This window comes from Phyllostomus hastatus, unplaced genomic scaffold, assembly GCF_019186645.2.
Source record: "Phyllostomus hastatus isolate PE091 unplaced genomic scaffold, TTU_PhHast_1.1 phas_scaffold_21, whole genome shotgun sequence".
Taxonomy (NCBI): Eukaryota; Metazoa; Chordata; class Mammalia; order Chiroptera; family Phyllostomidae; genus Phyllostomus; species Phyllostomus hastatus.
Window position 1 is genome coordinate 11,973,387 of NW_025334017.1, and position 23,054 is coordinate 11,996,440.

General features: G+C 40.1%; 1 protein-coding gene across 1 annotated transcript in view; it reads right to left on the minus strand.

The window, feature by feature from the left end:
- The window catches only part of CPA6 (carboxypeptidase A6), a 250,032-nt gene extending 227,368 nt beyond the window's left edge, over positions 1 to 22,664 (minus strand). Inside the window, exon 1 of the mRNA XM_045861448.1 lies at positions 22,549 to 22,664. Within this exon, the coding sequence (XP_045717404.1) occupies positions 22,549 to 22,664 (116 nt within the window). The remainder of the gene's footprint in view (positions 1 to 22,548) is intronic.
- Positions 22,665 to 23,054: the final 390 nt, after the last annotated feature.

Here is a 23,054-nt window from a genome sequence, read left to right on the forward strand (position 1 = left end):
GGATTTTGACATAGTTCCTGAGATGGCACAGCCCACGGTAGTGTTCAGAATCATCAGGGTGATATAACAGAAAGCCATTTCAAGGAGATTAATTTGGTACTGAAGCACAGAATAGATTGGAGGGAGTGAAACTGGAAGCAGAGAGGCAAGTTTTGGGTTGTGATGGCCACACACACATAAAATAATGAGTATGGTATTTGAGAAGTGAAACCATGGAGGAGCTTATGAAAACCAGGAGTGAAAGGACTTGGCGAGCCACTGAACTAGGGGAGAAAGAAAAGTGACAGAGGTTTTCACTCAGGGTGGTTGAATTTCTGTAACTTCAATGAGACTGGGGAGAAGAGGCAGGAAGATTGGTATGTGGACTAAAGAGGATAAACTGCCTTACAGAGGTTGGCATCCACATGGAAATGTCCAGCAGCCAACTAGACATATGTGACTGAATTATTGGTAAGAAGCCAGAACTGGAAATAAAGGCATGAAACTCATCAGAACACAGGCAATAGCTGAAGCCACGAAAACAATTCACGTCTTTGAGACAGGTTGTACAGAGCTCATGGAGACAGCCCTGAGTGAGAGAACCTAAGCCAGGGGGAAGGGTGGGAGTGGATTGGGGCAGGGGCCCAGTGATGGAGACTGAAGAGACGTGGTCAGACAGAAGTGAGCAATACCACATTTAGATAATCTGACCAACTTCTAGGAAATAGAACTTAAAAGAAGGAAGGCATGATCTTTGGTAACGTTATAATTGTATCTCTGCATTGTGCTCCTTAAACTTAACAAATGTCTCACTCTGATTTGTTTGAATTAGGGATGTTGTGCTCAGTTACAACTTTGCTCTGGCTTTTCTTCAGACTGTTGATCATTTCCTGGATGACTTCATTCTCTAGTGGAGCAGAGCGTGCTTTGTGCAGCCTACTCAACTCAGCAGACGTCGACTTCAGCTGATCTTTCCTTTTTTAACTGCACAGTTAGAAGGTAGCAGGTAATACTGTCACCAAACATTTGCTAAGCACCCTACTATGTGAAAGACCTCATTTTAGGGGCTGAACAAACATCTTATTCACTTATACTCTCCCTTTCAACACAAAAGGTAAGCATTACAAATGTTTAAATAAATCAAATGCAGGCTGGGAAAAAAGTCTTAAATCTCACATATGGAGTTAATGGTGCCAAGTGGCTTGTTTTTATAAGCCCAAGAGCTTTTAAAAGCTGAGCACTTGGGCTACACCCATTAGGTTACACAGTCCCCTCAGACTTTGTTGTATGACATGTGGTACTTTACTGCCTTCGAGGCTAACTAGAAATACCACGCGTGCCATTTGCTTTGTCTCTGTTTTTCTAAAAGGTTCCCTTTCCATTTGGTCTTTCTTTCTCTTTAAGTGGTGATGTTCTTCAAGGGTTTCAGATATTGAAGGTCTGGTGTCAATAGACTTTTCTTTTGACTTTTAAATAAGTCACACATCCATTACCCAGAAAAGAAGGGGATATATGCTCAGATGTGGACACCAACTTCACTTGCAAAAGTTTTAAAGGGTAGTGTTGCCCAGAGGACTTTTAGTTTTTGATACAGAGTATATATTATGCATTGTGGCTAAAGACTAGGACACAGCCAAAATCCGGACACTGACTGAGAGGGTCAGGTGCAGATTAACAACAGAGGCTCAGGGTGACACTTTTTTTAATGGCAAAGCTGGGTATGTTACCTAAACAAAAGCCCGCATCAAAGATTAATGGCTTCAAGTGTATGAAAAAAAATGAAATTTTGCAAACATGCTTGAATTTTACACATCTGCTTGCTGTGCAGGAGGGCTTAGCCCTAAAAGGCTTTTTTTATGTAGGAGCTTTACAAATGTTTGCTGCCATTCCTGCCTATGTTACCTTCGGCAGGTATCTTGACCTTCTTAGTTGATAAATTTCATCAGTGGTTCACAGACACTATTCTATAGATGAAATGCATCAGAATGACTTGGTAATCATTTTTAAAAATTGATTCGGGGGTCCAGTTTCTGGATACTCTGATTCAGTATATTTGGGATATGTCCAGGGTGTTTTTATTTATGTTTGTTGAATCTGCAGGTAGTTCTAATAAGCGATCAGCTCTGAAGTCAGCTCAGTTCTTTCTAGCTGCATCATTCTGTGACTGGGAGATTCCGTGATGTAAAGCAGGCTGTGATCCAGGATGAGCTCACGTTTTCCATGTGCTAAGTGTGGGCCTCAAGGCACTGAGTCTTTCCCAAATGAGAAAATGATGGTCCTTCTCTAGTGGGCTGAATCAGACACTAATTTATGGACTTTAAGTAGAGCAAATGGAAAAATTGCAGGGGGAACATCATCACCTTGCCCCGTGATGCCCTTAATTTCATGGGCATTTGAAGCATTTGATTTTGTCTTCTTTATTTTCCCAACATGTGTTGGAAGGAGAGATGTCATGAACACAATGGCATCCCCAAGACATGTTAACCTAACTGAACCCAGGTGTCCTCTCCCCTCATCTAGCTCTTCTGACATACATAATTACATAGCAAAATTAAATCTTTCATGTTGCTATCTCAGATCATTTTAATATTTAAGGGAGAAGGGAATATACCCTCACAAAAGACTACTGCCACCATCTCTTACCCATCTCCCAAAAAAGAAAAAAAAGGAAAAGAATCAACACAAACAACATCCCAAACAAATATCCCAGCAATGCAAAAATTAGCTAATTTAAAAAACAGGAGTATACACATTACTCTAAAACTTTGTTTTCTTTTTTTAAATTTTAATTGTTGTTCAAGTACATTTTTCTGTCTTAAATGAAAACATAGTTTTCATTTAATAATATGTCATGCACATTCCTCTAGGGCAGTATGTGCTCATAACTCATCCTTTGTAATAACCTCATAATAGTTGTTTTGTTCTAGAATCTAACTTGATTTTATTTGATCCAGGGCATAATAGGACTGCAGAAATAGCAAACTGAAGAGACAAAGCAGACAAGACATGGTTCTATCTAATTTAAAATTAAGCAACAGGAGGGCTAGTCGTTAAATGACTAACAGAACAGTTGCGCTTGATGGAAGAATATTCTTTTTCTAGTGCCCATACTTTTGGAATTCCCACTCTCTGGTGTCTGCCATGTTTTGAGGCAGTGAAAGATGCCATGGAAGTGAAAAGCATGGTTATGGACTGTTCACTCAACAGTGCGCTTGTCAGAAGTGGCAAAAGCCTGGTTAGTCTAACTTTCTATGCAAAGGTCCATAATGTGGTTCCTGCAGATGATACCGCTATCAATCACAATGGCCCAGATCCAGGGCATCCACATCCATTGCTGCCACTGTTTAGGCAACTCACGATCTGTCAACTGCCACTGCGCCTGCGCACCAGTGCACTTCATGCTCCCCTTCTGGCTGGGTGCCTAGTCCTGCACCCTACACCTTACTGCTCAATAATATTCCACTGTATAGACAAATGAATATCAACATTTTTCCAATCATTTTTTAAATCAGTGGACGTTCAGTTTGTCTTTTTGTAAAATCACTACATACAGTGCTGCCATAAGCATTGTAACACACTTGCGAATTCTTTTATTTTGGACTGCTATTTTCCAGTGAATGAGACTGCTCAGCACAAGGGTGCCAAGGTCTTAACTCTTATATTCTGCTGCATTATTTCCCAAAGAATGTGTAGCAATTCCAAGGAATGTGTAGCAATTTTACATTTCTCATACCAGCACTGTACGAGAGTTCTAATTTCTCCCACACCCCACCAGCACTGAGCATTTTCAATCTTTTAAAGTTTTGCTAATCTGATAGCATGCAAAATAGCACTTTATTGCTTTAATATGCATTTCCTTCTGCAGGAAATGCACCTTCTAATATACATATTGGCTCTTTGCATGTCCTCTTCTGTGAATGACCCTCTGGGATAAAATTAAGTTATACTCTTCCTCACACCATGTACAAAAAAAAAAAGATTCCATATAGATTAAAGGCCTAAAGAAAGGGACTGCAAAATCAGAAGAGAAAAAAGCCCACATTTTCATAAATTTGGGTAGGAGAGATATTTGACATTTTAAACAACATATATCTAAATGCCACGAAGAAGGAAAAATTAACAATTTGAATTTATAACTATTAAAATTGTTTATATTGTCTTTTGACTTATAGAAAAAGTCAAAAGACAAATGATAATTGGTAAAAGAAAAAGCATATGTGTAGTGATACAAAAGATTAATAGCCCTAATATATGGTGCTCTAAAAAATTGACTTAAAAAAAGGCAAAAGGAAAAAGAAAGAAGCAAAAGAAAAATGAGCAAAAGACACATGTCCAGTCATACCTTTTTACTCTCACACACTGCCTATGAAGATTCCTGGGAAGACAAAATGTTATATCAGAGTATTGCATAGAAGGTATTATCTCCCCCCATGTGACCTTCTCACATGTACATCCTCCTCTGCCTATAGAGGAGCCTGTTGACAGTGGTTCTGATTTCCCCGAGGTATGTTGCCTTTGGTAAACTTCACATACCTAATAGTCACATCTGAAGTTTCCTTTTGACATTTTCCTCCAACCTCCTCTTTCAACTCTGCAGCCAATTCACAGCAGCCCAACTGCCTCTTGAAGACAACAGCTAATATTCAGAAGGCTCCATACACAAAGCAAAGGGCCCTGCTGAGCTCCAATTCACTAGTGCAGGTGTGCTTTACAATGGAAGGACCACAACTAGGTCTATCATTTCGCAACTGAGTTTAGGAAAGGCACCTGCGTTGTTCTTACACACATCAGAATTTAAAGTACAGTTCTTGTATGTCACACATGCAGACAGGGAGTAGCTGAAAACATCTGATACACACAAATAATAGCAAGCAATTATGCCAAATTTCCTTGGGAAAACACACAATTAAAAGTCATCATTGAATAGTGTAAACACTGTATACCCATTACTCCCTTTTCCTTAGATGGAGAGAGCACATTACTCACCATCTCTCATCTGCTATAATAACCATTCCCAGTAAATGGAATGGTCCTGCCTTAAATTCAAAATCCTGCCTTAAATAACATTCCCAGCAATCCCTCTCTTATCTTAGATTTATCCCCCAACTCAGCTGTCAATTCCTTCTGACTTGGTAGCACTGTACAACTTCTTTATATCTTTAAACACAGTTTCAATGAACATCTGCCATGTCAACTTGAGTGTAAACTCAGTGAAAGCAAGCACCACGCCTATTTTGTGCAGAATGTTCACCATAGTACTAGGTACATAGCTGATGATCAATAAGCATGTCATTTAGTCATTCAACAATGACTAAATGAAAATCAAAGTATCTTGTGTATTTATGTCCTACCTGTTATAAGAAGCTGTGATTATTATTAGTTGTTCATTTGTGCATTATCAATCTCCCTCATGAAAATATGGGCTTTACAAGAAGAGAGCCTTTGCCTGCCTTATTCCTCACCCAGTGTGGGCTATATAGGTACTCCATGAAAATTTGATAAATAAATAAATATAGGTTCCAATAAATAAATATGCAGTTGTTGGCTGGCTGAATGGAAGGAATCCTGAGACAATCATCCCCTCCATGACTGAATATTGTGAGCACTCCCAATCTATACATTTAAGTCATTTACATAAATTATTTAATGTATCAACATATTACCTATATTATAAACATAAAATTAAAATAGGGAGGTGATAAAATAAATGTTAGACATATAATGTTTTGGGGGCATCCTATTTTGGAGACCTATTTTTATGGATGACAATGAGTCACCTGGCATTAAACTGCAATCAGTTTACACAGATGCAAATCTTTTTGCAAAAGATGCTCATCTGTTTCAATATTCTTTAACCAAAAGTCTTGGTTTTAAGACAAAATTCTCTTTAAACAAGGTTCTAGAATGCACAAGAGGGAGGCAAATAAAAGTGATTTGCAAGATATTGAAATGTGGTTTTTATTCAAAAGTTCTTTTTCTTTTAGTTTTAAGGTTGAAGTTTCTGGTTAGGGAGAGAATCAACCATCCACAGATACTAGGTGATATCTACCCACAAAGTGAAAAGTTCAGAGTACCAAAAGTCAAGTAAAAATTAAGGATATATGACCTTACCTGGCAATGGAGTGGCAGAAAATTTATGCAGACAAATTTTCCTTTCAATCCATGCCCCACAAAAGCAAAATAAAATAGCCCTTAATCTTTTTTGGCAAGTTAAAAGATATTCAACCTGGACTAGATTCTGATTGTCACTATTATGGCAGCTTCACAAAGAAATTGATGGTGTGGGAAACTGCTAGCAACTATTTTTCCTGAATTTCTTTTCAAAATATTAATGGGATAGCTCTGGCTGGGAAAAATATATATCATAGAGGAATATATGTAAAAGCATAATGGATTCTCTCTTCAGTCACTTCAAGTGCTTTTTCCTGACCCATTTTATTATTAACTTTTAAATGAAAATCTGAATATAAATTTAATCATACTGTGGTATCGAATCTACTAAAGGGTTTCTATTTGAACACACATCTGCTTAAACACACATATCAGCATGACGCTGGCTGTTTCTGGTATTATTCTACACTGGAAAGCCTCAAGCCCCGCTCCTGTGTTTTACAGAGTCCCCAGGATCTACGTGATCACGCAGTGAGGCAGCCACTTTGGCCATTTGATGCTTCTTTGGAATGCCCCCAAATCTCATTTTCACTGAAAAGTAAAAAATGAACATGCTTTAAAAATGTTTAGTCATTAGTTCGGCCCTGAGTATTATACTTATTAAATTTACTGACTTTTGATTCTTGTTTGCAATGCTTCTAGAGCATTTTGGCATAAGGCACCAGGGAAGACAAAATCCTTGTTATAGGGTTGATTTTTTTGGCAGGGTGGGGTGGGGGTGGGGACTTACACATGTTTCGGATTACTTTTTCTTGGAATATAAAAACTGTTTATGCTTCATGTAGAAGGAGTAAATACAGAGAAAGGACAACAGAAAGAAAAATATCATCTATCATGCTATCACTTGGTCATAATAATTACTTATAATTTGGGGGGCATTTCCCCCAGACATAGTGAACTATATCATACGTAAGAAACCACGGTTACACGGGCTGCCAGTCAATGCAGCTCTGCCCCGTGTTCTCTCCCCGTTTCACACTGTGCCTCGAGCACCCAAAATTATTTGTAGACACTTACAATGGGCACAAAGTTTCCATAATATGCATTATAATTAACCTTTCCCTTATTGTTGAACATATAGGTAGTTACTGAAATTTTAATTAAGTAAATTGGTGAGAAACATCTTTCCCTTCACTCTCAATCTTTCCCCACAATTTCAGATAACTCCCTTAGGAAAGCTTCTCAGAAATGCAACTACAGGAAATATTCATGCTTGGAAATGTAAAGAGCTTACATTTATGGAGTTTTAAGTGTTATATTCTGTCCTAAGCAGTTTACATATATAAGCTAGTTCAATATTAGTTCAATTTTACAGATGAGGAAACTGAGACAGTAACTCTTTCCAAGGCCATAGATAGCATCAGCAGCACCTGAGCCTGTTAGAAATGCAAAGTCTTAGCCCTGCCCCGCCCATCCCAGCCAAGCTGGGAGATGAACCTGCATTGTTAACAAGATCCCCTGGTAATTTATTTGCACACTAAAGTTTGAGAAGCTCTAACAAAACACTCGATAAGCTTAATAGATCTTTGCTACTTTAATGAAAATTTTGCACATGAGCTGCTAGTAGTATTCCAGAGCATGAAAAATAAAAAGTCCTTAATTAACGCTTATGTTAGGCAGAACCACATAAAATTGTCATTATTTTAAATTTTTTAAAAAGTCAAATACTGGCAGCTTACAGCGGTACAATGTCAGTAGGTAGAAGGGAAACAATGATAAAACTCACAGGGGTCTGCAGTCTGTGCAGAGATTGGATTTGAGGAAGGAAAAGAAGGGGTTCCTTCCCCTACAGAGTAAACAGATTAGTCAGGAAGACTAAACAATTAAACAGGCAAGTCAACACAAAGTGATTAGTGCTACCTAAGAGCATTCTGAGAGCTCAGGGTGAAGTTAAGTGATATTCTGGAAGATAAATGTTATGAAAGAAAACGGTGATTTGCCCCTTTTCATGGCAAGAAAGACAGGCCTGAAAGTCTTAGCGAAATTATTAAAAATGGGTCACCCAGTAAACGGCTCGGAGTCTAATAAAACAAACAGGTAAAGAATATAAGGTGTTCCACAAAGTGTGGGAGATGTGAATTACCACTCGAACTGTGAAAGCAAGGTGACTGTGTGTCCTTGCTGGTGACAACAGGTAACGAAAGTTACAGGACTTACCACTTAAGATACATTATTCTCATGGGCCCCCACTTGGCCGTTTATATTTTTTTAAGTTAATGGATATTTTTAGGCTGGGTGAAATGAAGACCTGGCTTTCCACTGTGCTACAAAATGAACAGAAGAATTTTAGGAGTAATTAATCCTTAAAGATACAGTATGTTAAACAGAAGCTGTGCTTAATAACTTGCAAATAAAGTATACAGCATTTGTAAGAGTACAAAACCTTTGAAATATTTACTCCCCCCACCCCCAGTTTTTCATTCTCAGTACATTATTCTTTTGAGTATTTGCAATTCACTTTTAGAGAAATGAGACTGGTTCCTCTTGTTGATTTAGCAACTTCCCACTGGTTGGTTTAGAATGCTTAATTCTGGGGTAGGTGGTTGAACTGGCAATAATTCCACTTTACCATTTCATCTTTATTCCTCATTAAGATCTCTTTCCAAGAAAGAACTAACTGACCAAGGGTTAGGCCCATGGTGAACTATTCATCTGGTAGTTAAGCGCTCTCTATGTAAGTTACATTAAAGAAAAAAAAAGCTTTTCACATACAAAAAAGAGGCTAAGCTGGTGGCAAGTCCTTTGGCATGTCATACATTTTTTTTTTGAGAAACTATGCATTAGTGCCACACCTAGAGAGTGATTCTCCAACCTTGGGACCTTTCTGTTGCTATTTCCCAGCTGGTCCTCGTCTGCCCTTCTTCAACAGCTCCTGAAGTCAAGGCTTTCTGAGACTATGCCTTTCTCACAGGGACCAGCTGATTTCACATTTCTGTCTGGATATTTACAGATTTTACTGAAGTTTGCTCCCGTGGCCAGCACGCTGAGCTGCAATCATGAAAGGCTGTAAGTCTGAGGACACTTTAAACTACATAGCACTCTATTTGATCAATTCTGTCTGTTCAAATTTTTATTCTTTACTTATTTTAAAGGAAACTGCCAATTCTTTCAAGGACCGTTCTGTTTCTGTGGCACCTGGAATGCACATGGTGATCTGAGTAGGGGAAGTGAGTATAAAAATTGCAAATAAACTTAAGTTCTTACTGCAAAAAAAAAATCGAAAGTGCTAGAAAAAGATGAACCAAATAAAAGAACATGGACAATAAACTTCTGAGGGATAAATTGGAAGGACTTTGGTTTGTAAAAATTATTCAAGACTAGAGAAGATGTTAAACTCCACATGAATTGATAAGAAAGAAGCGATTTATAATCTCAGATGAGTTCATATGTATTCCTTAGAGAATAAACAACAATGATAAAAAGGCTAGGTCGCTTCTCCATATTTGGTAGAAGACAATGGCCAATAAATATGATGACCAGCTGATGCCCATTCTGGCCATAGACAGGAAACAGCAGCTTAGGCTCAACCTCAGAAATCTTCCCAAAGCAGAATGCTGTTCAAAGCAATTTGGGGGGCCTGAGAAAGCAAATATCTGAGACCAAATTTGGATGACCATGTGAGTGACACCTGAAACACACTTAGTAGTGGGAACATGACATGAGGGTGGGGAATATCACACTTAGGCCCATACAGTTGCAGCTCTAGGGGCCCCCACATTCCTCCCACAGCCATAAGGGGCAAATGGTTTCTATTTCTCATGACTTGTCATTGGTGAAATCTAGTCTGGGAAAACTGCCTGCAAATGTCGGCAGTTCGATTTCCTAATTTATCAGTCTCTTTCCTTGCCTGTCTCCCATCTTCTTACTTCTCTCCCTCCCTCTTTTCCATCCATCTAACTGTTACTGAATATGTCAAACACTGCTAGGGGACTGTGAGAATACAGATAAGAATAAGATACAGCACCTTTCTCTCAACTTGTAACTGAAAAGGAGAGCTAGGACATGCATGAACAACCATAACACTCAGCAGTATGTGGTGATTGTGATAAGTGACAGAGAGTGCACTATGGGACTTCAGAGAAGGGAGCTGTCACAGACGATTGGTGGCACCATCAGGGAACTCTTGCAGGAGGCATAGTATTTGAAGCAGCTCGTGAAAAGGGGACAGGTGTGGAGGAGGAAGGGCTTCCCCAGAAATGTGCCACCTACACAAAGGCACAGAGTAAGAGGAGTGGAGGTGATTGAGATATTTCACAATGTGAAAAGAAAACACAGAGAGGGCATCTGCAGGGGAGCAGCAGGAACAAAGAGCGAATAACTGCTCGCCTCAACCACTCACCCCAGCCTCTGTGTCACTGGGTGCTTGTCCTCCACAGCTGTTCTCAAACTTTAGCTTCCAACTTGGGAAGGGCTCCTTAAGCCCAGATTGCTGGGCCAGCCCCCAGAGTTCCTAATGAGGGGGAGGTTGTTGCCCAAGAATATGCCTTTCTAACAAGTCCCAGATGCCACTGAAGAACCAGTTCAGTGGTTTGGGGACACACCAACCAGGCTCCTACCACCTGGTGGTCCCCAGGCCTGGCACTTTCTGCCCTCAGATATTCACATGGCTCCTGGTCTCACTTTATTCATTTTTCTTATCTCTTCTTCTGACATTCTTTATCCCCTTTCTATGCTTTGTCTATCTTCATAACCCTTATCAGAACTTAACACTGTGGTTCATTAATTTCCTGTCATCCCATCAGAATATAAATCCCATGAAAGACTATTTTATTCACTGGTACCTAAAGCAGTGCTATTTTCCCATTGCCTAAATCCCTGTCTGTCCCTAGGCCTTAAAATAGTGTGGGCACATGATAGGTGCTCAATAAATTGTGTTGACTGAATGAATGAGATATTGTGTTGGGAAGAAAGGTGGGATAAGGGACCTGTATACAGGTTTGAAATAGAGATGATGGAAGCCAGGACAACGTGGATTAGATGCTGCACTGCGTACATCTTATCAGTAGAGATACATTTCTTTGCTTTTATTAGTAACGTGTTTGGGGTTAGGAGGAACGGAGTGTTAGGCGGGCTGCGTGCTTGAAGTAATCGAGGAGTTTTTAGAAGCTATATTGTGGATGGCAAACTAGGTTTCCAGGAAAAAAAAAGTCCTCATTTTGAAAGGGAAACTCAAGACTTAAATATTTTGGCCTTAGTTGATAGGCTTAAGTGACTAACACTTCTGCAAAGTTGTTATTCCAGGAACTGGAATGCCTGACCATGTGACTCCAGGAGGTGGACAAGCAGTTCAACCTTTGTACCCTGGGGAGTCTGCAAGCCACGGAGACTGTATCTGATTCCTTGTGGTTTAGGGAGAAAATGCCCTTTGCCTGTGGTGCAGGTAGAGAATTGTTGATCAACAGATAAAGAAGTCTTAGGAAAATTGCTGCTAGGCTGCAATTCTTATTCAATTAATCTTTTTTCCAAACCCTTTACCTACCCTTCTATCCAATTAACCTTTTTCCAAACTCCATACCCACCCTCTCTTCTCCTTATAAAAAGGTTGGCTTGAAATGAGATGTTAAGACAGTTTTTGAGGGTAGATAACCCTCTGTCTTCTCAGATCCTTGGTCATCTGAATAAAATGCCCATAAAGATTTAATTCTTGTCTCTATTTATTGGTTCTGATAGTGACAGGACACCACTTGACAAGTGACAGGACTTGACACTTTTCTAGTGTCAAGTTTACACAGAGGAAATGAGGCAGATTATATTGACTTCTCTAGGAAATACCAAAGTGGTTTTCCTATCAGATATATTAAGATGATTTTCTACTTATCTCTTACAATCATTTCCCTTTGTTTCCACATAGAGATCTGAAAATTTAGAGAGCACTGAACTCTCCCATACATGTCCTCCTTTTCTATTCTGTAGGGCAAGAGCTGAAAGTCTTCTTCAGCAGCAATTTTCTAACTACTCTAAAGAGTTTGCTACGCAGGTTTGTCTCAAATGCCTCTAACCTTCCCCTTGTGTACCAATTTTGATGACAAATGCATTGCTGTCACATCATCATGCACATATTATATACATTCCATGGAACCATGATTGGTAAGCTATCACAGGACCCCAACCCTATCTTACTACTAGTCTTATGTCTTCATTACATTCACAAAAATCACAAAGAGGAATTTAAGAGACATTTAGGCAATTCATAAATCAATCTGATAAAGAGAGGACAATCTGAAGGTAGATAGGGGAAATTAAAATATGTCAATGAGGTCACATGTGCAAATGGTTACAGATTCCGTAAGTGCAAAGGAGACCAGGATGCTGATCTGGTGATAAAGTGTGTGATCATGTAGAAATTTCATCTTTTAGCAGTTGGTCATCTAAAACTAAACCGCTATAAAGAGACAAAGAAAACAAAGGTGGAGAAAGAGCAGGAAGAGGGTGTGCTGACCTAATAGACTTGCACTGTCAGGGTTTTTGCCAGTTTAAATCAATGGATTAAAACAAGCCCTTAGGAGGTAGAGGCTCTGCCTCTGTCTCTCTACTTTGAGGATTCCTAATCCTAGTTGAGAATAAAGAATGGTGGCCAGGTGGTCATTATGGTACTCCTGGTCCTTGGTCAGTAGGATGGGAGGACTGGAAAGACGGAGGAGGAGATAGTATCTCCAGTTCTCAGGTAACTGATAGGAGAAGGGAGGAGAGGAGGGGAGGCCCATTCATTTGACCAAGAAGACACTTAAGCATTTTCATAGATCTTTTACTTAATTTCCCAGACAGATAGGAGGTAATGGAAAGGTAATCAATTTTGTAACAGGATGTGTCTACATGAGAGCTTTTCCAACTAACATTAGACATTAATTTGCTGAATATAATACCTTATATTATATTCCAATTTACAAAGTACATCATCATTTCAGTTAATGCTAGAGAAATGCAAATCAGTGGCAGCCTTCCCTTATCCTCTCTTTCTCCCACTGCTATTTCATTTCAGTCCTCTTTCATTTCATTTTGAGTTCCAGCAATTGCTCTAACACAAATTTTCAGAGTGAAGTGTGTACCCTTTCTGCTTTCAATTCCAGCTTAGTTGTCCTATCAGTCATGGTCCCAGAAGAAATAGAATTCTGCTCAGATGATGCAACTAAATAGAATTTAATGAGGGAGCTATCTGCAGAGATGTGGGCAAGTAAGGGAACAGACAAGAAATGCTGAAGCTCTCAGAGATTAGGGATTCCTGGGTCTGAAGGGACAAAAAAAAGGAAGGAAATGATCTCTCAGAGGGCAGGAAGAGCTGGCCCTTGTGGGGGCTAAGCTATTACCAGAGCTGTCACTGAAACTAGGAGGGAGGGAGGGATGGGGAAGAAAGACCCCTGCCTTTCTCTCCTGCCCTTTATTCAGGAAGGGAGCCAGACACAGGCCACAGAGGTGCATCTCACAGGCACAAAGTAGAGAAAAGCAGAGAATGCATGGGGGATTTCCAACATCAATCTTGCTTGACCTGCTTTTTGGCTTCCTAAGGGTTTTATTTGAAGATATATCCTCTACCTTTTGTGGAACTGTACTAGATTGAATGATGAGGGTCCACAGTGACATGTTTCATGTAACATGTAACATGAAGAAACATGGAGTGATCCTCTAAAAAATCATGGAGCTGGGTTCATGGTTTCATTACAGACTCATCTCTACCATCAGCTGGACCATCAGAAATGTTTGGTGATCCCTCTGAAGGTCTAAGTCATTTCCTTCAGGAACATTTTAAAACTAAATCATCTCTCCTTTTATCAGGTCCCCTATTCACTGTCTCTTCATGGGACCAGGACCTCTCATCTTACTTTACAGAGAAAAGAAAGAGCAGCTAGCTTTTGTCTCTCCAGAGACCTAGCTTCATCACTTCACTCCTCTCTCCTCTTTTACAGTCTCTCCCTCCCTTTTCAGCCTTACCACTTCCCAAACACAGGAAAGATAAGGCCAACTTTTAAGAAGTGAAAGCTAAATAACAAAACCTTTCGTCATCTCATTATTGACTCTCCACTGGCATCATTGCTCTCCCTTCCTGAATAAGTTTCTTGAACTTATGGTCTACACTCTCTGCTAATTTCCTTACAGCCCAATCATTCCTCAACTTACTGTGTTCTGGTTTTAACTTACCACACCAACAAGAGCACCTTTGATAATAATGTAATTGATTCCTTAATGGCCAAACCAATGATATTTCTCTGCAGTACTTGATGTGACTGACTCCTTTCTTGGATGTCTTATTTTCTAGGGTTTCTGACAATTCCTGTGTGTCTTACTCTATTTATAGGTCTTTATACTACTTTCCTCTCTGTTCTATTTAGTTTGGGGTTCTCTATTCTTTTCATGTAGTGAGCGCTTCCTGGGTGCTCCATTCTACACTCAAAGTTTCAAGAAATTCTGTTCACACATCACTTACTGGAACCTATTTCACAGTCAAGATCTCTCTCTCTCTTGAAGTTCAGTCCCATCTATCCTATTTGTAGGCACCTCAAACTATACATATTGAAGAAAAGTACTTAAGTTCTCTGCAAAGAGCTCAGGCCAGTTACTCAGTTCTAAGAATCACTTTACACAATTTCTTCTTTTCTCTCCTCTTCGATTACCTAATTGCAAAAATCTAGCTCCTAAATATTTAATTGGTTCCCTCCTTTCCCTTCAGTTGTCACTTCCATAAGCCAGGCTCCAATGCCTCTTACCACAGTCACTAAAATATGGTGATCTTCTTGGGTTGAATTTTCAGCCCTCAAATCTTCCCTTTTCAATGATGGCAAATGGAACTTAATGACCTAAATTCCCAGTTTAAAATTCATCATGAGCACTCTGTCACCTTTGGGAGAATTCAGATAGGACATAAGCAAGAAGTCTTACCTCACCTTTCCTTATGGCCATCGAGAGAAATACTGTTTCTTTTAGCCATACATAATTGCTAAAGTTTTCTAGACTTCACCAAGCTCTCTCACCTGTACTTCTTTGCACATGCAATATATTGCCTGCGTCTGGAAAGACTTAATCCAAATTCTACTTTTTTTTTTTTATGACTGAGATCAGGGCTATGTCCTTTGAGGATGAATCATTTAAAAGAAAAATGTAAAATACCTTGGCTCTGTAAGAATATTCTCAAATTCTTGTTTGTCTTTTAAGACTCACCTCACACCCAAAAAGCTCTCTTTGACCTTCTCTTCACCCTTCCAACTGGATGAAGTGACCCTCTCCTGCATTCACCCAACATGAAGGGTTTCCTCTGTGGGCACAGTGATCCCAGGGTTGGGATTGTTTGTTTACTTGCCCACATTACTCATTGCGACTGTGTACATGGACTGCTCCTTTATCTCTGTAGTTCCAGACTCGCAGAGGGCCAGTCTGTTCCAAATATTTATAGAGATGAAATTAAATCTGCCCTCATTAAACACTTCTCAGCCTTGCCAAATCACTTTATTTCAACCCCAGCAACTCTAGGGAATAAGAAAGAGTAAGATGATTTCTGGATTTACCAAAGACACTTTTGTCAACTGGAAAGAATGCTGTGCACTCGGCTGACCTGGGTTTTAGTCCTAATTCTACCACCAGCTTTACCTTTTCAGAGTTTTTCTTCCTCATGTATTAAACAAAGAGATTGGGCTATGATTTTTCTCTTTGGCTCCTCCAGTTCTGACACTTTATGACATAAAGAGACCATTTATAGAATAAAAGTGCACACTTTAGCTTGAACTGTTAATCTAAAAGCCTATTTGGATGGACTGTTTCTTTGGAAGAGCCACCTGGAGGGGAGAAGGGACTGGTAATCATTAAATAGCAGAGTAACCACTGAGAGAGAGAGATTGTCAGTGATTTCCCAGAGTGTTCTCCCAGATCTGGTTTCCTGGCTAACGACCATTATTTCATAGCCTCCCTTGCAGCTAAGGCCATCAAACTGATTTTGGCCAGTAGGAAGTGACATTTGAACCCCTGGATTAAAGGAAAGGAGAGTGACAGTTGTTTCTCCGGAGCCACATTTGGGAGTTGAGTGTTGAGCATGGCAGAGATTTAGGGAATAGGGAGCTGGGTTCCTTGGTACTACCCACTATACCTGCTCCATGTTTTTACATGAGAGAGAAATAAATTTATTTTTTAAGCTTAGAGTTTTTGGGTTCTTTGTTATAGCAAAAAGACAAACAAAGAAAAACAAAACAAATAACCCTATAGTATCTTTAATAACATAGTAAAACATTAAAAATTTTAGAGTTATTTTCAAAGAACAGAGAATAAAAGAACAAAGATGGTAATTTTATTGAAGACTACCAGTTATTAGAAGTTTGCTCAACCTTTAATAAAATAATTTTTAAGGAAATTTACTGTACTTCCTAGAATGAGATCCTAAAGCTTTATATTCTTCATTCCACTTTATCATTAAGAAGCTAAGGCCCAGAGGCAGATGGGGAAGGCACTTCTTGGGCAAAGGAAATTCTAATCCTACAAACCAGTTATCTAGTGATTGATTATAATGAAGACTCTAAAACAAGTCTCCAAAAGGGTTTTATTTTCTGTTCAGTAATCCCATTTAGAAAGACAGAAAAACATGTAATGCTTTTGTAGCTTGCACAATGTGAGCTGTGAAGTTATGAAACATTAATATCCTTCATTGCTTTTCAAGGATGGAAATCATATGTTAATGGTATTACCCAGAAAGTATCCTGGCGCCACAAAACCAAGGCTCCATTATCAGATTGGGCTCCAAGGAGAAAGTGGCCCCGAAGCATTTGAAACTCCCTTCCTCCCACTAGCTCGGTGGTGGAGGGAGTGCTGATCTCCAGGGAGCACAGTCTGCCAGTGACTTCAGGTCAGAGGAGGAGAGAGCTGCAGCACTGCACGTCTAACAGGCAGGAGGCCCCAACTCAGAACACACCACAGGGAGGAAAGCTTTTGTATAATCAGCTGGTAAACAATCAGTAATTAGGGGCTGCACTTGGAGTTGGTGCATAAAGAAAACTAAAAATATTCTACCATTAATAAGAGCCAAGAGCTAATTGAAACTTCCACAAAGCACTGGAGAACGATTCCATTGACTATACACCAACTTGTGGGAGAAAGGTTCAATGGCAAACAGAGACTCTCTCACACATCCTTTGAGGTCCCTAACACCCCAAATTTGTATCTCACATATTTCAACCTATTTTCATAATCAAGATGGCTCCTTTATGCTTTAGGCCCTTATTATGAATGGGGCCTGCCTGCTTTGCTTATTAAAGATCAGCATGGCTGAAGTTTCTTCTCTGATCTGACCTCCTAGGGCTTTCAGGGCTGAAGAAGAGGGAAACAGAGACAGGAGAATCAGAGAGTCTGATTACAGAGGCCTTGAAAGCCAGGCAGAAGATTCCGTGTTTGATGGAGCTGGCAATAGGGAAACAAGTGGATCTTTAGCTAGGAGTAATACAACAAAAGTCTTATTTTAGTAAGAGCATCAGAATGGGAAAGGACTAGAGAAAAGTAAATCAGTTAGGAGAAAATTACCTTAATCTAGGCTGAGATAAAGAAATCCTGAACAAGGCTGGCAGGAGAGGAGAAAATAGGTCACTCTTTATAAGAATGGAAGGAACCAGAGATAAATTTGCTCTTTAGGAGTGACATAAGGGGATAGTTGAATACTTGAAATAAAGCTCATCAAAGCAACAGAGACAGTAAAGAATAAAAAGCTTGAACCCACAAGTTACCATCCAAATGAGGACCTTTCTCAGACTGAAAGGACACATTACCAATTACTGCACCAGGACAGCAGGTGCAAACTCGACAGTCTTGGGAAAATGACAATTTATAGCCATCCTACCTGAAAAGAACTTTAACTATCAACAAAGAAGATAACTCCCAGATTCATACAACAAGCCCTAGGTTTCTAAAAGTGGGAACATTAAAAGGAAGTCACCATCAAAGAATAACAGAATGCAGGGTGCCGATGCTGTTTTATTGACTTGCACACTCGAAACCAGAGTGGTTTTGAGAACCAATGTCACTCCAGTAAAATTTTTAAAATATCTAAATATACACTGGTACCTAGCCTAGTGTCTGGCACTTAGTTGCATTCAATGTACATTGACTAAGTCGATAAATAAAGGTATATATATATATATTTTTTTTTTTTGAAAAGCTGCTGTTGAGAGGGAGCGGATCTAGCCAAAGAGGTAACATGGAAACACATCTGGTTCCGTGAAGTTGAATCTGATCTACTGTCACTGTATTTCTCACGGTCCTCTTCTCTTCTATATGTCACACCCCAATTTGGGGCCTCTTTGTCTACAGGATTTTGAGAACAAAGTGCTTTTTAAAAAGTCTTACTTCTTTCAAGTCTAATTTCTGAATATTTATATCCCATGACCATGGATAACAAGGTAAGTTGACAACTGACTGGGGTGTGTTGGGGGGTAGTGGCAGGTGAGGGCCAGGGGTGGGCATGTGGTACAGCATTGACACTGACCAATCAGAGCAGACCAGCTGGCTAGGGGCTGGAATCAGCCTGAACACACCTGAGGTCATGAGGCAAAGGCTGAGCCATGGGAGCTGCTCCCCTGAAAAGGAGAAGAAATTGCTCTGAGACATGAAAGGGGTCTTCATGAATGCAGGGCTGGGTGAGGAAGGAGACAGGAAGCCTCTCAGGCAAATCGATTACCAGTAGGTTCAAGTCCCCAGAAGTAGCCCTAGTGGCAGGAAGTTAGTCAGTTCTCTCTCGAAGTCTTGCTGAGACACAGCGGGGCTGGGTGACTACAATAGGTGAGCCTTGAAGGGATTTCTACCCCTGCTTCTTGGTTTATGGAGCTTCCTCATTTGGTCCATGGTGGTCTGTCCTCTGTTCAGCACTTACATGTTGTGCACTGCTGTCAGGTGTGCAGCTCTTTTCTGCAAGCTCTCAGAGGACATTGGCCCTGCTGGTCAACATTCTTGGCACAGAGCAGGCATTTGAATAATACCTGTTGCATGAGTGAAAGCACATGCCCACATCTGCTTTCTGTGCAACCTTTTTTGTGTGACAATCTTAAGTCCCTTCATTTTCTGTTTTTCCATCCCTTGTGGTCTCTGTCTGCTTTTCTAATGATTTACCATCAGTGACTCACCATAACCCTAGAGAAGATGACCAAGGTTAAGCTTCCAATTTTATCTACATAATCTAATCCTTTCCTTTATTATCTCAAAGGATCATTTTTCTAGACTAGAATAAACATTCAGTTTTTTTAAGCTATTCTTTTCTATACCTGAATGGGTGTTCAAGTGAGAAGTACTAGTTTGTGGAGTCAGGTGGAGCTGGGTTAGTTAGTGCCGAACTTGGGTTAACCCATCTGCACCTCATTTTGCTTATCTGTAAAATGGGGATACTAACAATTATATAAAGTGGTTGAGAAAATATTTTACACATGTTTATACTATCTATTAATAAGGATTAATTATGTTAACATACTGTGAAATGCTTAGTAGGAGCCAAGAACCATGCACTACCTGTGCTAGTGAATTTAATCCTCACAAGAACTTGGTAAAGAAGTTTCTAATATTATCTGTATTGCACCAGGGGCTCAGAGAGATTAAGGAAGTTGCCCAAGGTAACAGAGCCATGAAGTATGAGAAAGCAGAAATTGAAATCCAGGCAGTTGAACTTCAGGATTTATTTCAAGAACAAGTAGTTCTTGAAAAACTATAGTTGCTGTGATTCCGTAGTATTGGTAGAATTTATTGCTTTGTTGTCTTAGATCTCTCTTTTACTATCACTAAAAAAAAATCTACCCCAATTTCATGTGATTCGAAAGATCCTTATGTTTTTGCCCTGAGAATCACAGTATAGTAAGTAAGTAGGTCTGCTTCCAGGAATATGAGGAGAGACAAGGAGAGAACAACAATGTCTGCCTGTGCCCACTCACTGATGACATTTGTTTACTCAAGAAATGTTTGACTTGCATTTGTAGAGCTTAAAGCCCTCTGAGAGTAGAGTATCAATAATATTATTTGAAGTCAAATAATTTTCCACAGTGAGCTTAATTTTTTTCTATGTGTTTTACACTTGATTTTAGCCAAAAGCTCAAGAATCCCTTAATTGTGTGATTTCATATAGCTGTCTAAAACATTAAATTTGGCATTTAGTAATCATCTATTATAAAACTGGGTCTAATTTATGTAGAAGGACTGAGCTGACAGCTGCTCTAAGGGGACATGCTGGTCTGCCCTCACTGTTCTATATTTTATTTATGTGCAGAGTCCTGCAAATGATAATCCCATATTATTAGATTCAGCCAAGACCTACAAAAATATTTTTTATAAGAATGCAAGAAATAGGGATGCTCCATAATTATTAGCAACAAGACCAGAACAAATTATATAAGGGCTAAAAAGGAGGTGGTTTAGAAATGTAACTTTGGATGAGCAACAAAAATAATGCTAAATACTATTCCACTATGTCATCCCAGCAAGTTCTGTTCTTGTTCACTGAAGGACTAGACTTGCAGAAAATAGTTCCTGGGTAAATAAAGCAAAATACTCCTAAACTTATGCAGCATTTGTCTTTGGTGATGAGAGAATAACAGGTTAAGTATTGCAGGTAAGTAAAATCCTCCACTTCAGATGCTGAGTGTGCTCTGAAACATTTCTGGTTTGAAGAAAGCTCTAGGCTTCTACTGTGATGGACAGGTAAGGCTGCCTTCTTCACTTTCTCATTGGTGCATCGTTTTCTTCCAGTTTTCAGGTGTCTGGTAATTTATACATTTGGGACTAAATTATTATGTAGCAGCCAAAGAGAAAATAGCAATTATTATTTTCATTGCAGAATAGAAAAGGTAGTGCAGCTTCCTCCAGAGAGTTTCAGTTGCTGGAAATTCTAGAAGAAAGGGTGCCAGCACTAGCCTCATATCCTTGAAAAATGCCCACACCTGCTTAGCTGAAGCAGGCCCAGTAACTTGTCGTTGAGGGGTGCCACACGCTGAAATAATTATGGAGAGGACCACAGCCACATGGAGGAGTGAGGTCCCGTGTCACAGGGTGTACCTCAATTTGTGAAATATGTTTGTGACATGGCCTGAGTCAGCCAGGGCAGTCAAAGTGGTTCCTCCACAATCTTCACCTGTACCATCAGTCATTAAACATGGGCCTCTTTATCCAGATCTCCAAGGACAGTGACAAATGACAGGATGTAAAGCCTGGACCATGTGTGTCTTAGAGACCAAAAAGCAGCCCTCAGATGTTAACTCCTTTCTGTTTCTCATGGGAATATTGGGGTTGAGAAGTATGGAATTGCATTACCATCTACAGTCCCCATCTTAACCAACGCCCCCACCCCCAGCCTGCATCCCATAAAACTGAGGACATGTTTTGAAAATTTCCTCTGTGAGCACTGTGTTCAGGGCAACTCAGAATTCAGAGCCCAGATTCTTCGGGAGAAGGTAAACACAATTATCTTGTTCAGGGTCACACTTATAAATTATTCTTTATACTATTCCTAGAAAGAATAACTTTGCTTTAAGACACAGGGCACTCCCTGGTTATAATCCAGACCTCTACGAAAGCTTTCCTCAACTGGTAATTACTGAGTGATAGAAGACTATTTAAAAAAGATTTAAGACACTGGTTCTCCTCCTCTGCAGAAAGGAATTGAACTAGAGCAGTTATTTGTTTTTTGCAGCTTTAAAATTCAGGAATGCCATAACTTCCAGATTCAAAGAATGACCCTCTGCAAATTCGAGCAAAGCACATGCTGTAGACACACATTCCACAGCAAGCCTTTGGGACAATAGGATGTGCAGAGTCACACACTGCTCCATGTGCCCTGTGTCTCCTCATGGAAGGCATTTAAACACAAAGCACGCTAACCTACAGAGGGGAAAAATGAATTGTCCCCCCACTTCTATGTTTCTTCCTTCAGAAGAACACCCATAATTCTATAACTGGCTACTTTTATTCTGCCTCTGTTGAGTTGACTCATTTGCATCACTCAGATTTGAAAACTTTGCTAATAACCATGCTGTAGGCTACCTAGCAGTATAAAAAAAATTTTACACAGCTCTTAAATTAATCACCGGTGAATTGCATCCCACTGCTCCTGCATACGATGCTAAAAGGAGAAGCTTTAGTTCCAGGTCATAATTCACGTGGTACAGCAGCATCCTTCCCGCCCAGCATCCACTAAGGAAAATACTGCAAATACTGACCGTATCTACTGCAAAGAGAATCCCATTCAACACGGGTCTGAAGGGAAAGTTGACACATTATTAAAAGTACGGAAAGCTAGACTCGCACCCACTGCATTCTCTCAGTGAGCTCAACCAACGAACCGGGAGCATACGTATACTTTAGGTGACCAGGAGAGTGTACAGATTCACACAGATCACCATACTCAAACCACCCCTTCATCCAACTAAAAGCCGTGCAGGGCATAAAAGTTGCAGCACTTACCCAGCGTAGCGGTTGCTGTAAAGGTGGCTGTGCCCTGGTTGCAGAATGTTCCAAATGAGCAAGCAAATAGGCAGAGAAACAGCTGTCTGGCTCCTGGGCTTCCCGAGGAACTTCATAGTGTTACAGTGTAAGGAGCTGAAAGTTAGTTAGTTCCAGCAGCCAGTCACCGGAGGCTGGAGGTGGCTCACAGCACCCCCTCCATATGCTCAGGGTCTCTGGGAGGGGGTGGGAGAGAAGGGTTGGGAGTGAACAAAATGTGACACTTCTTTCCAGCCACAGGATAAAAAAAAAGTTTAAGCAGCTGAGGGAGGAAAGTTGCTCTTTAGACTTGGTCTTGGGACTAGAAGCAGCAGCACACACAGCGCAGCCCAGCCCAGCCGAGCCCAGTCGCTGAGCCGGATCCTTCCCGGGGCTCTCCTGGAAGGGGCTGGGCCTCCCCTGAGCTGACTCACCGCAGGGGGTTGCTGGGTGCTGCTTCCTTTGGGTAACTCCTGTTTTTATTTTTT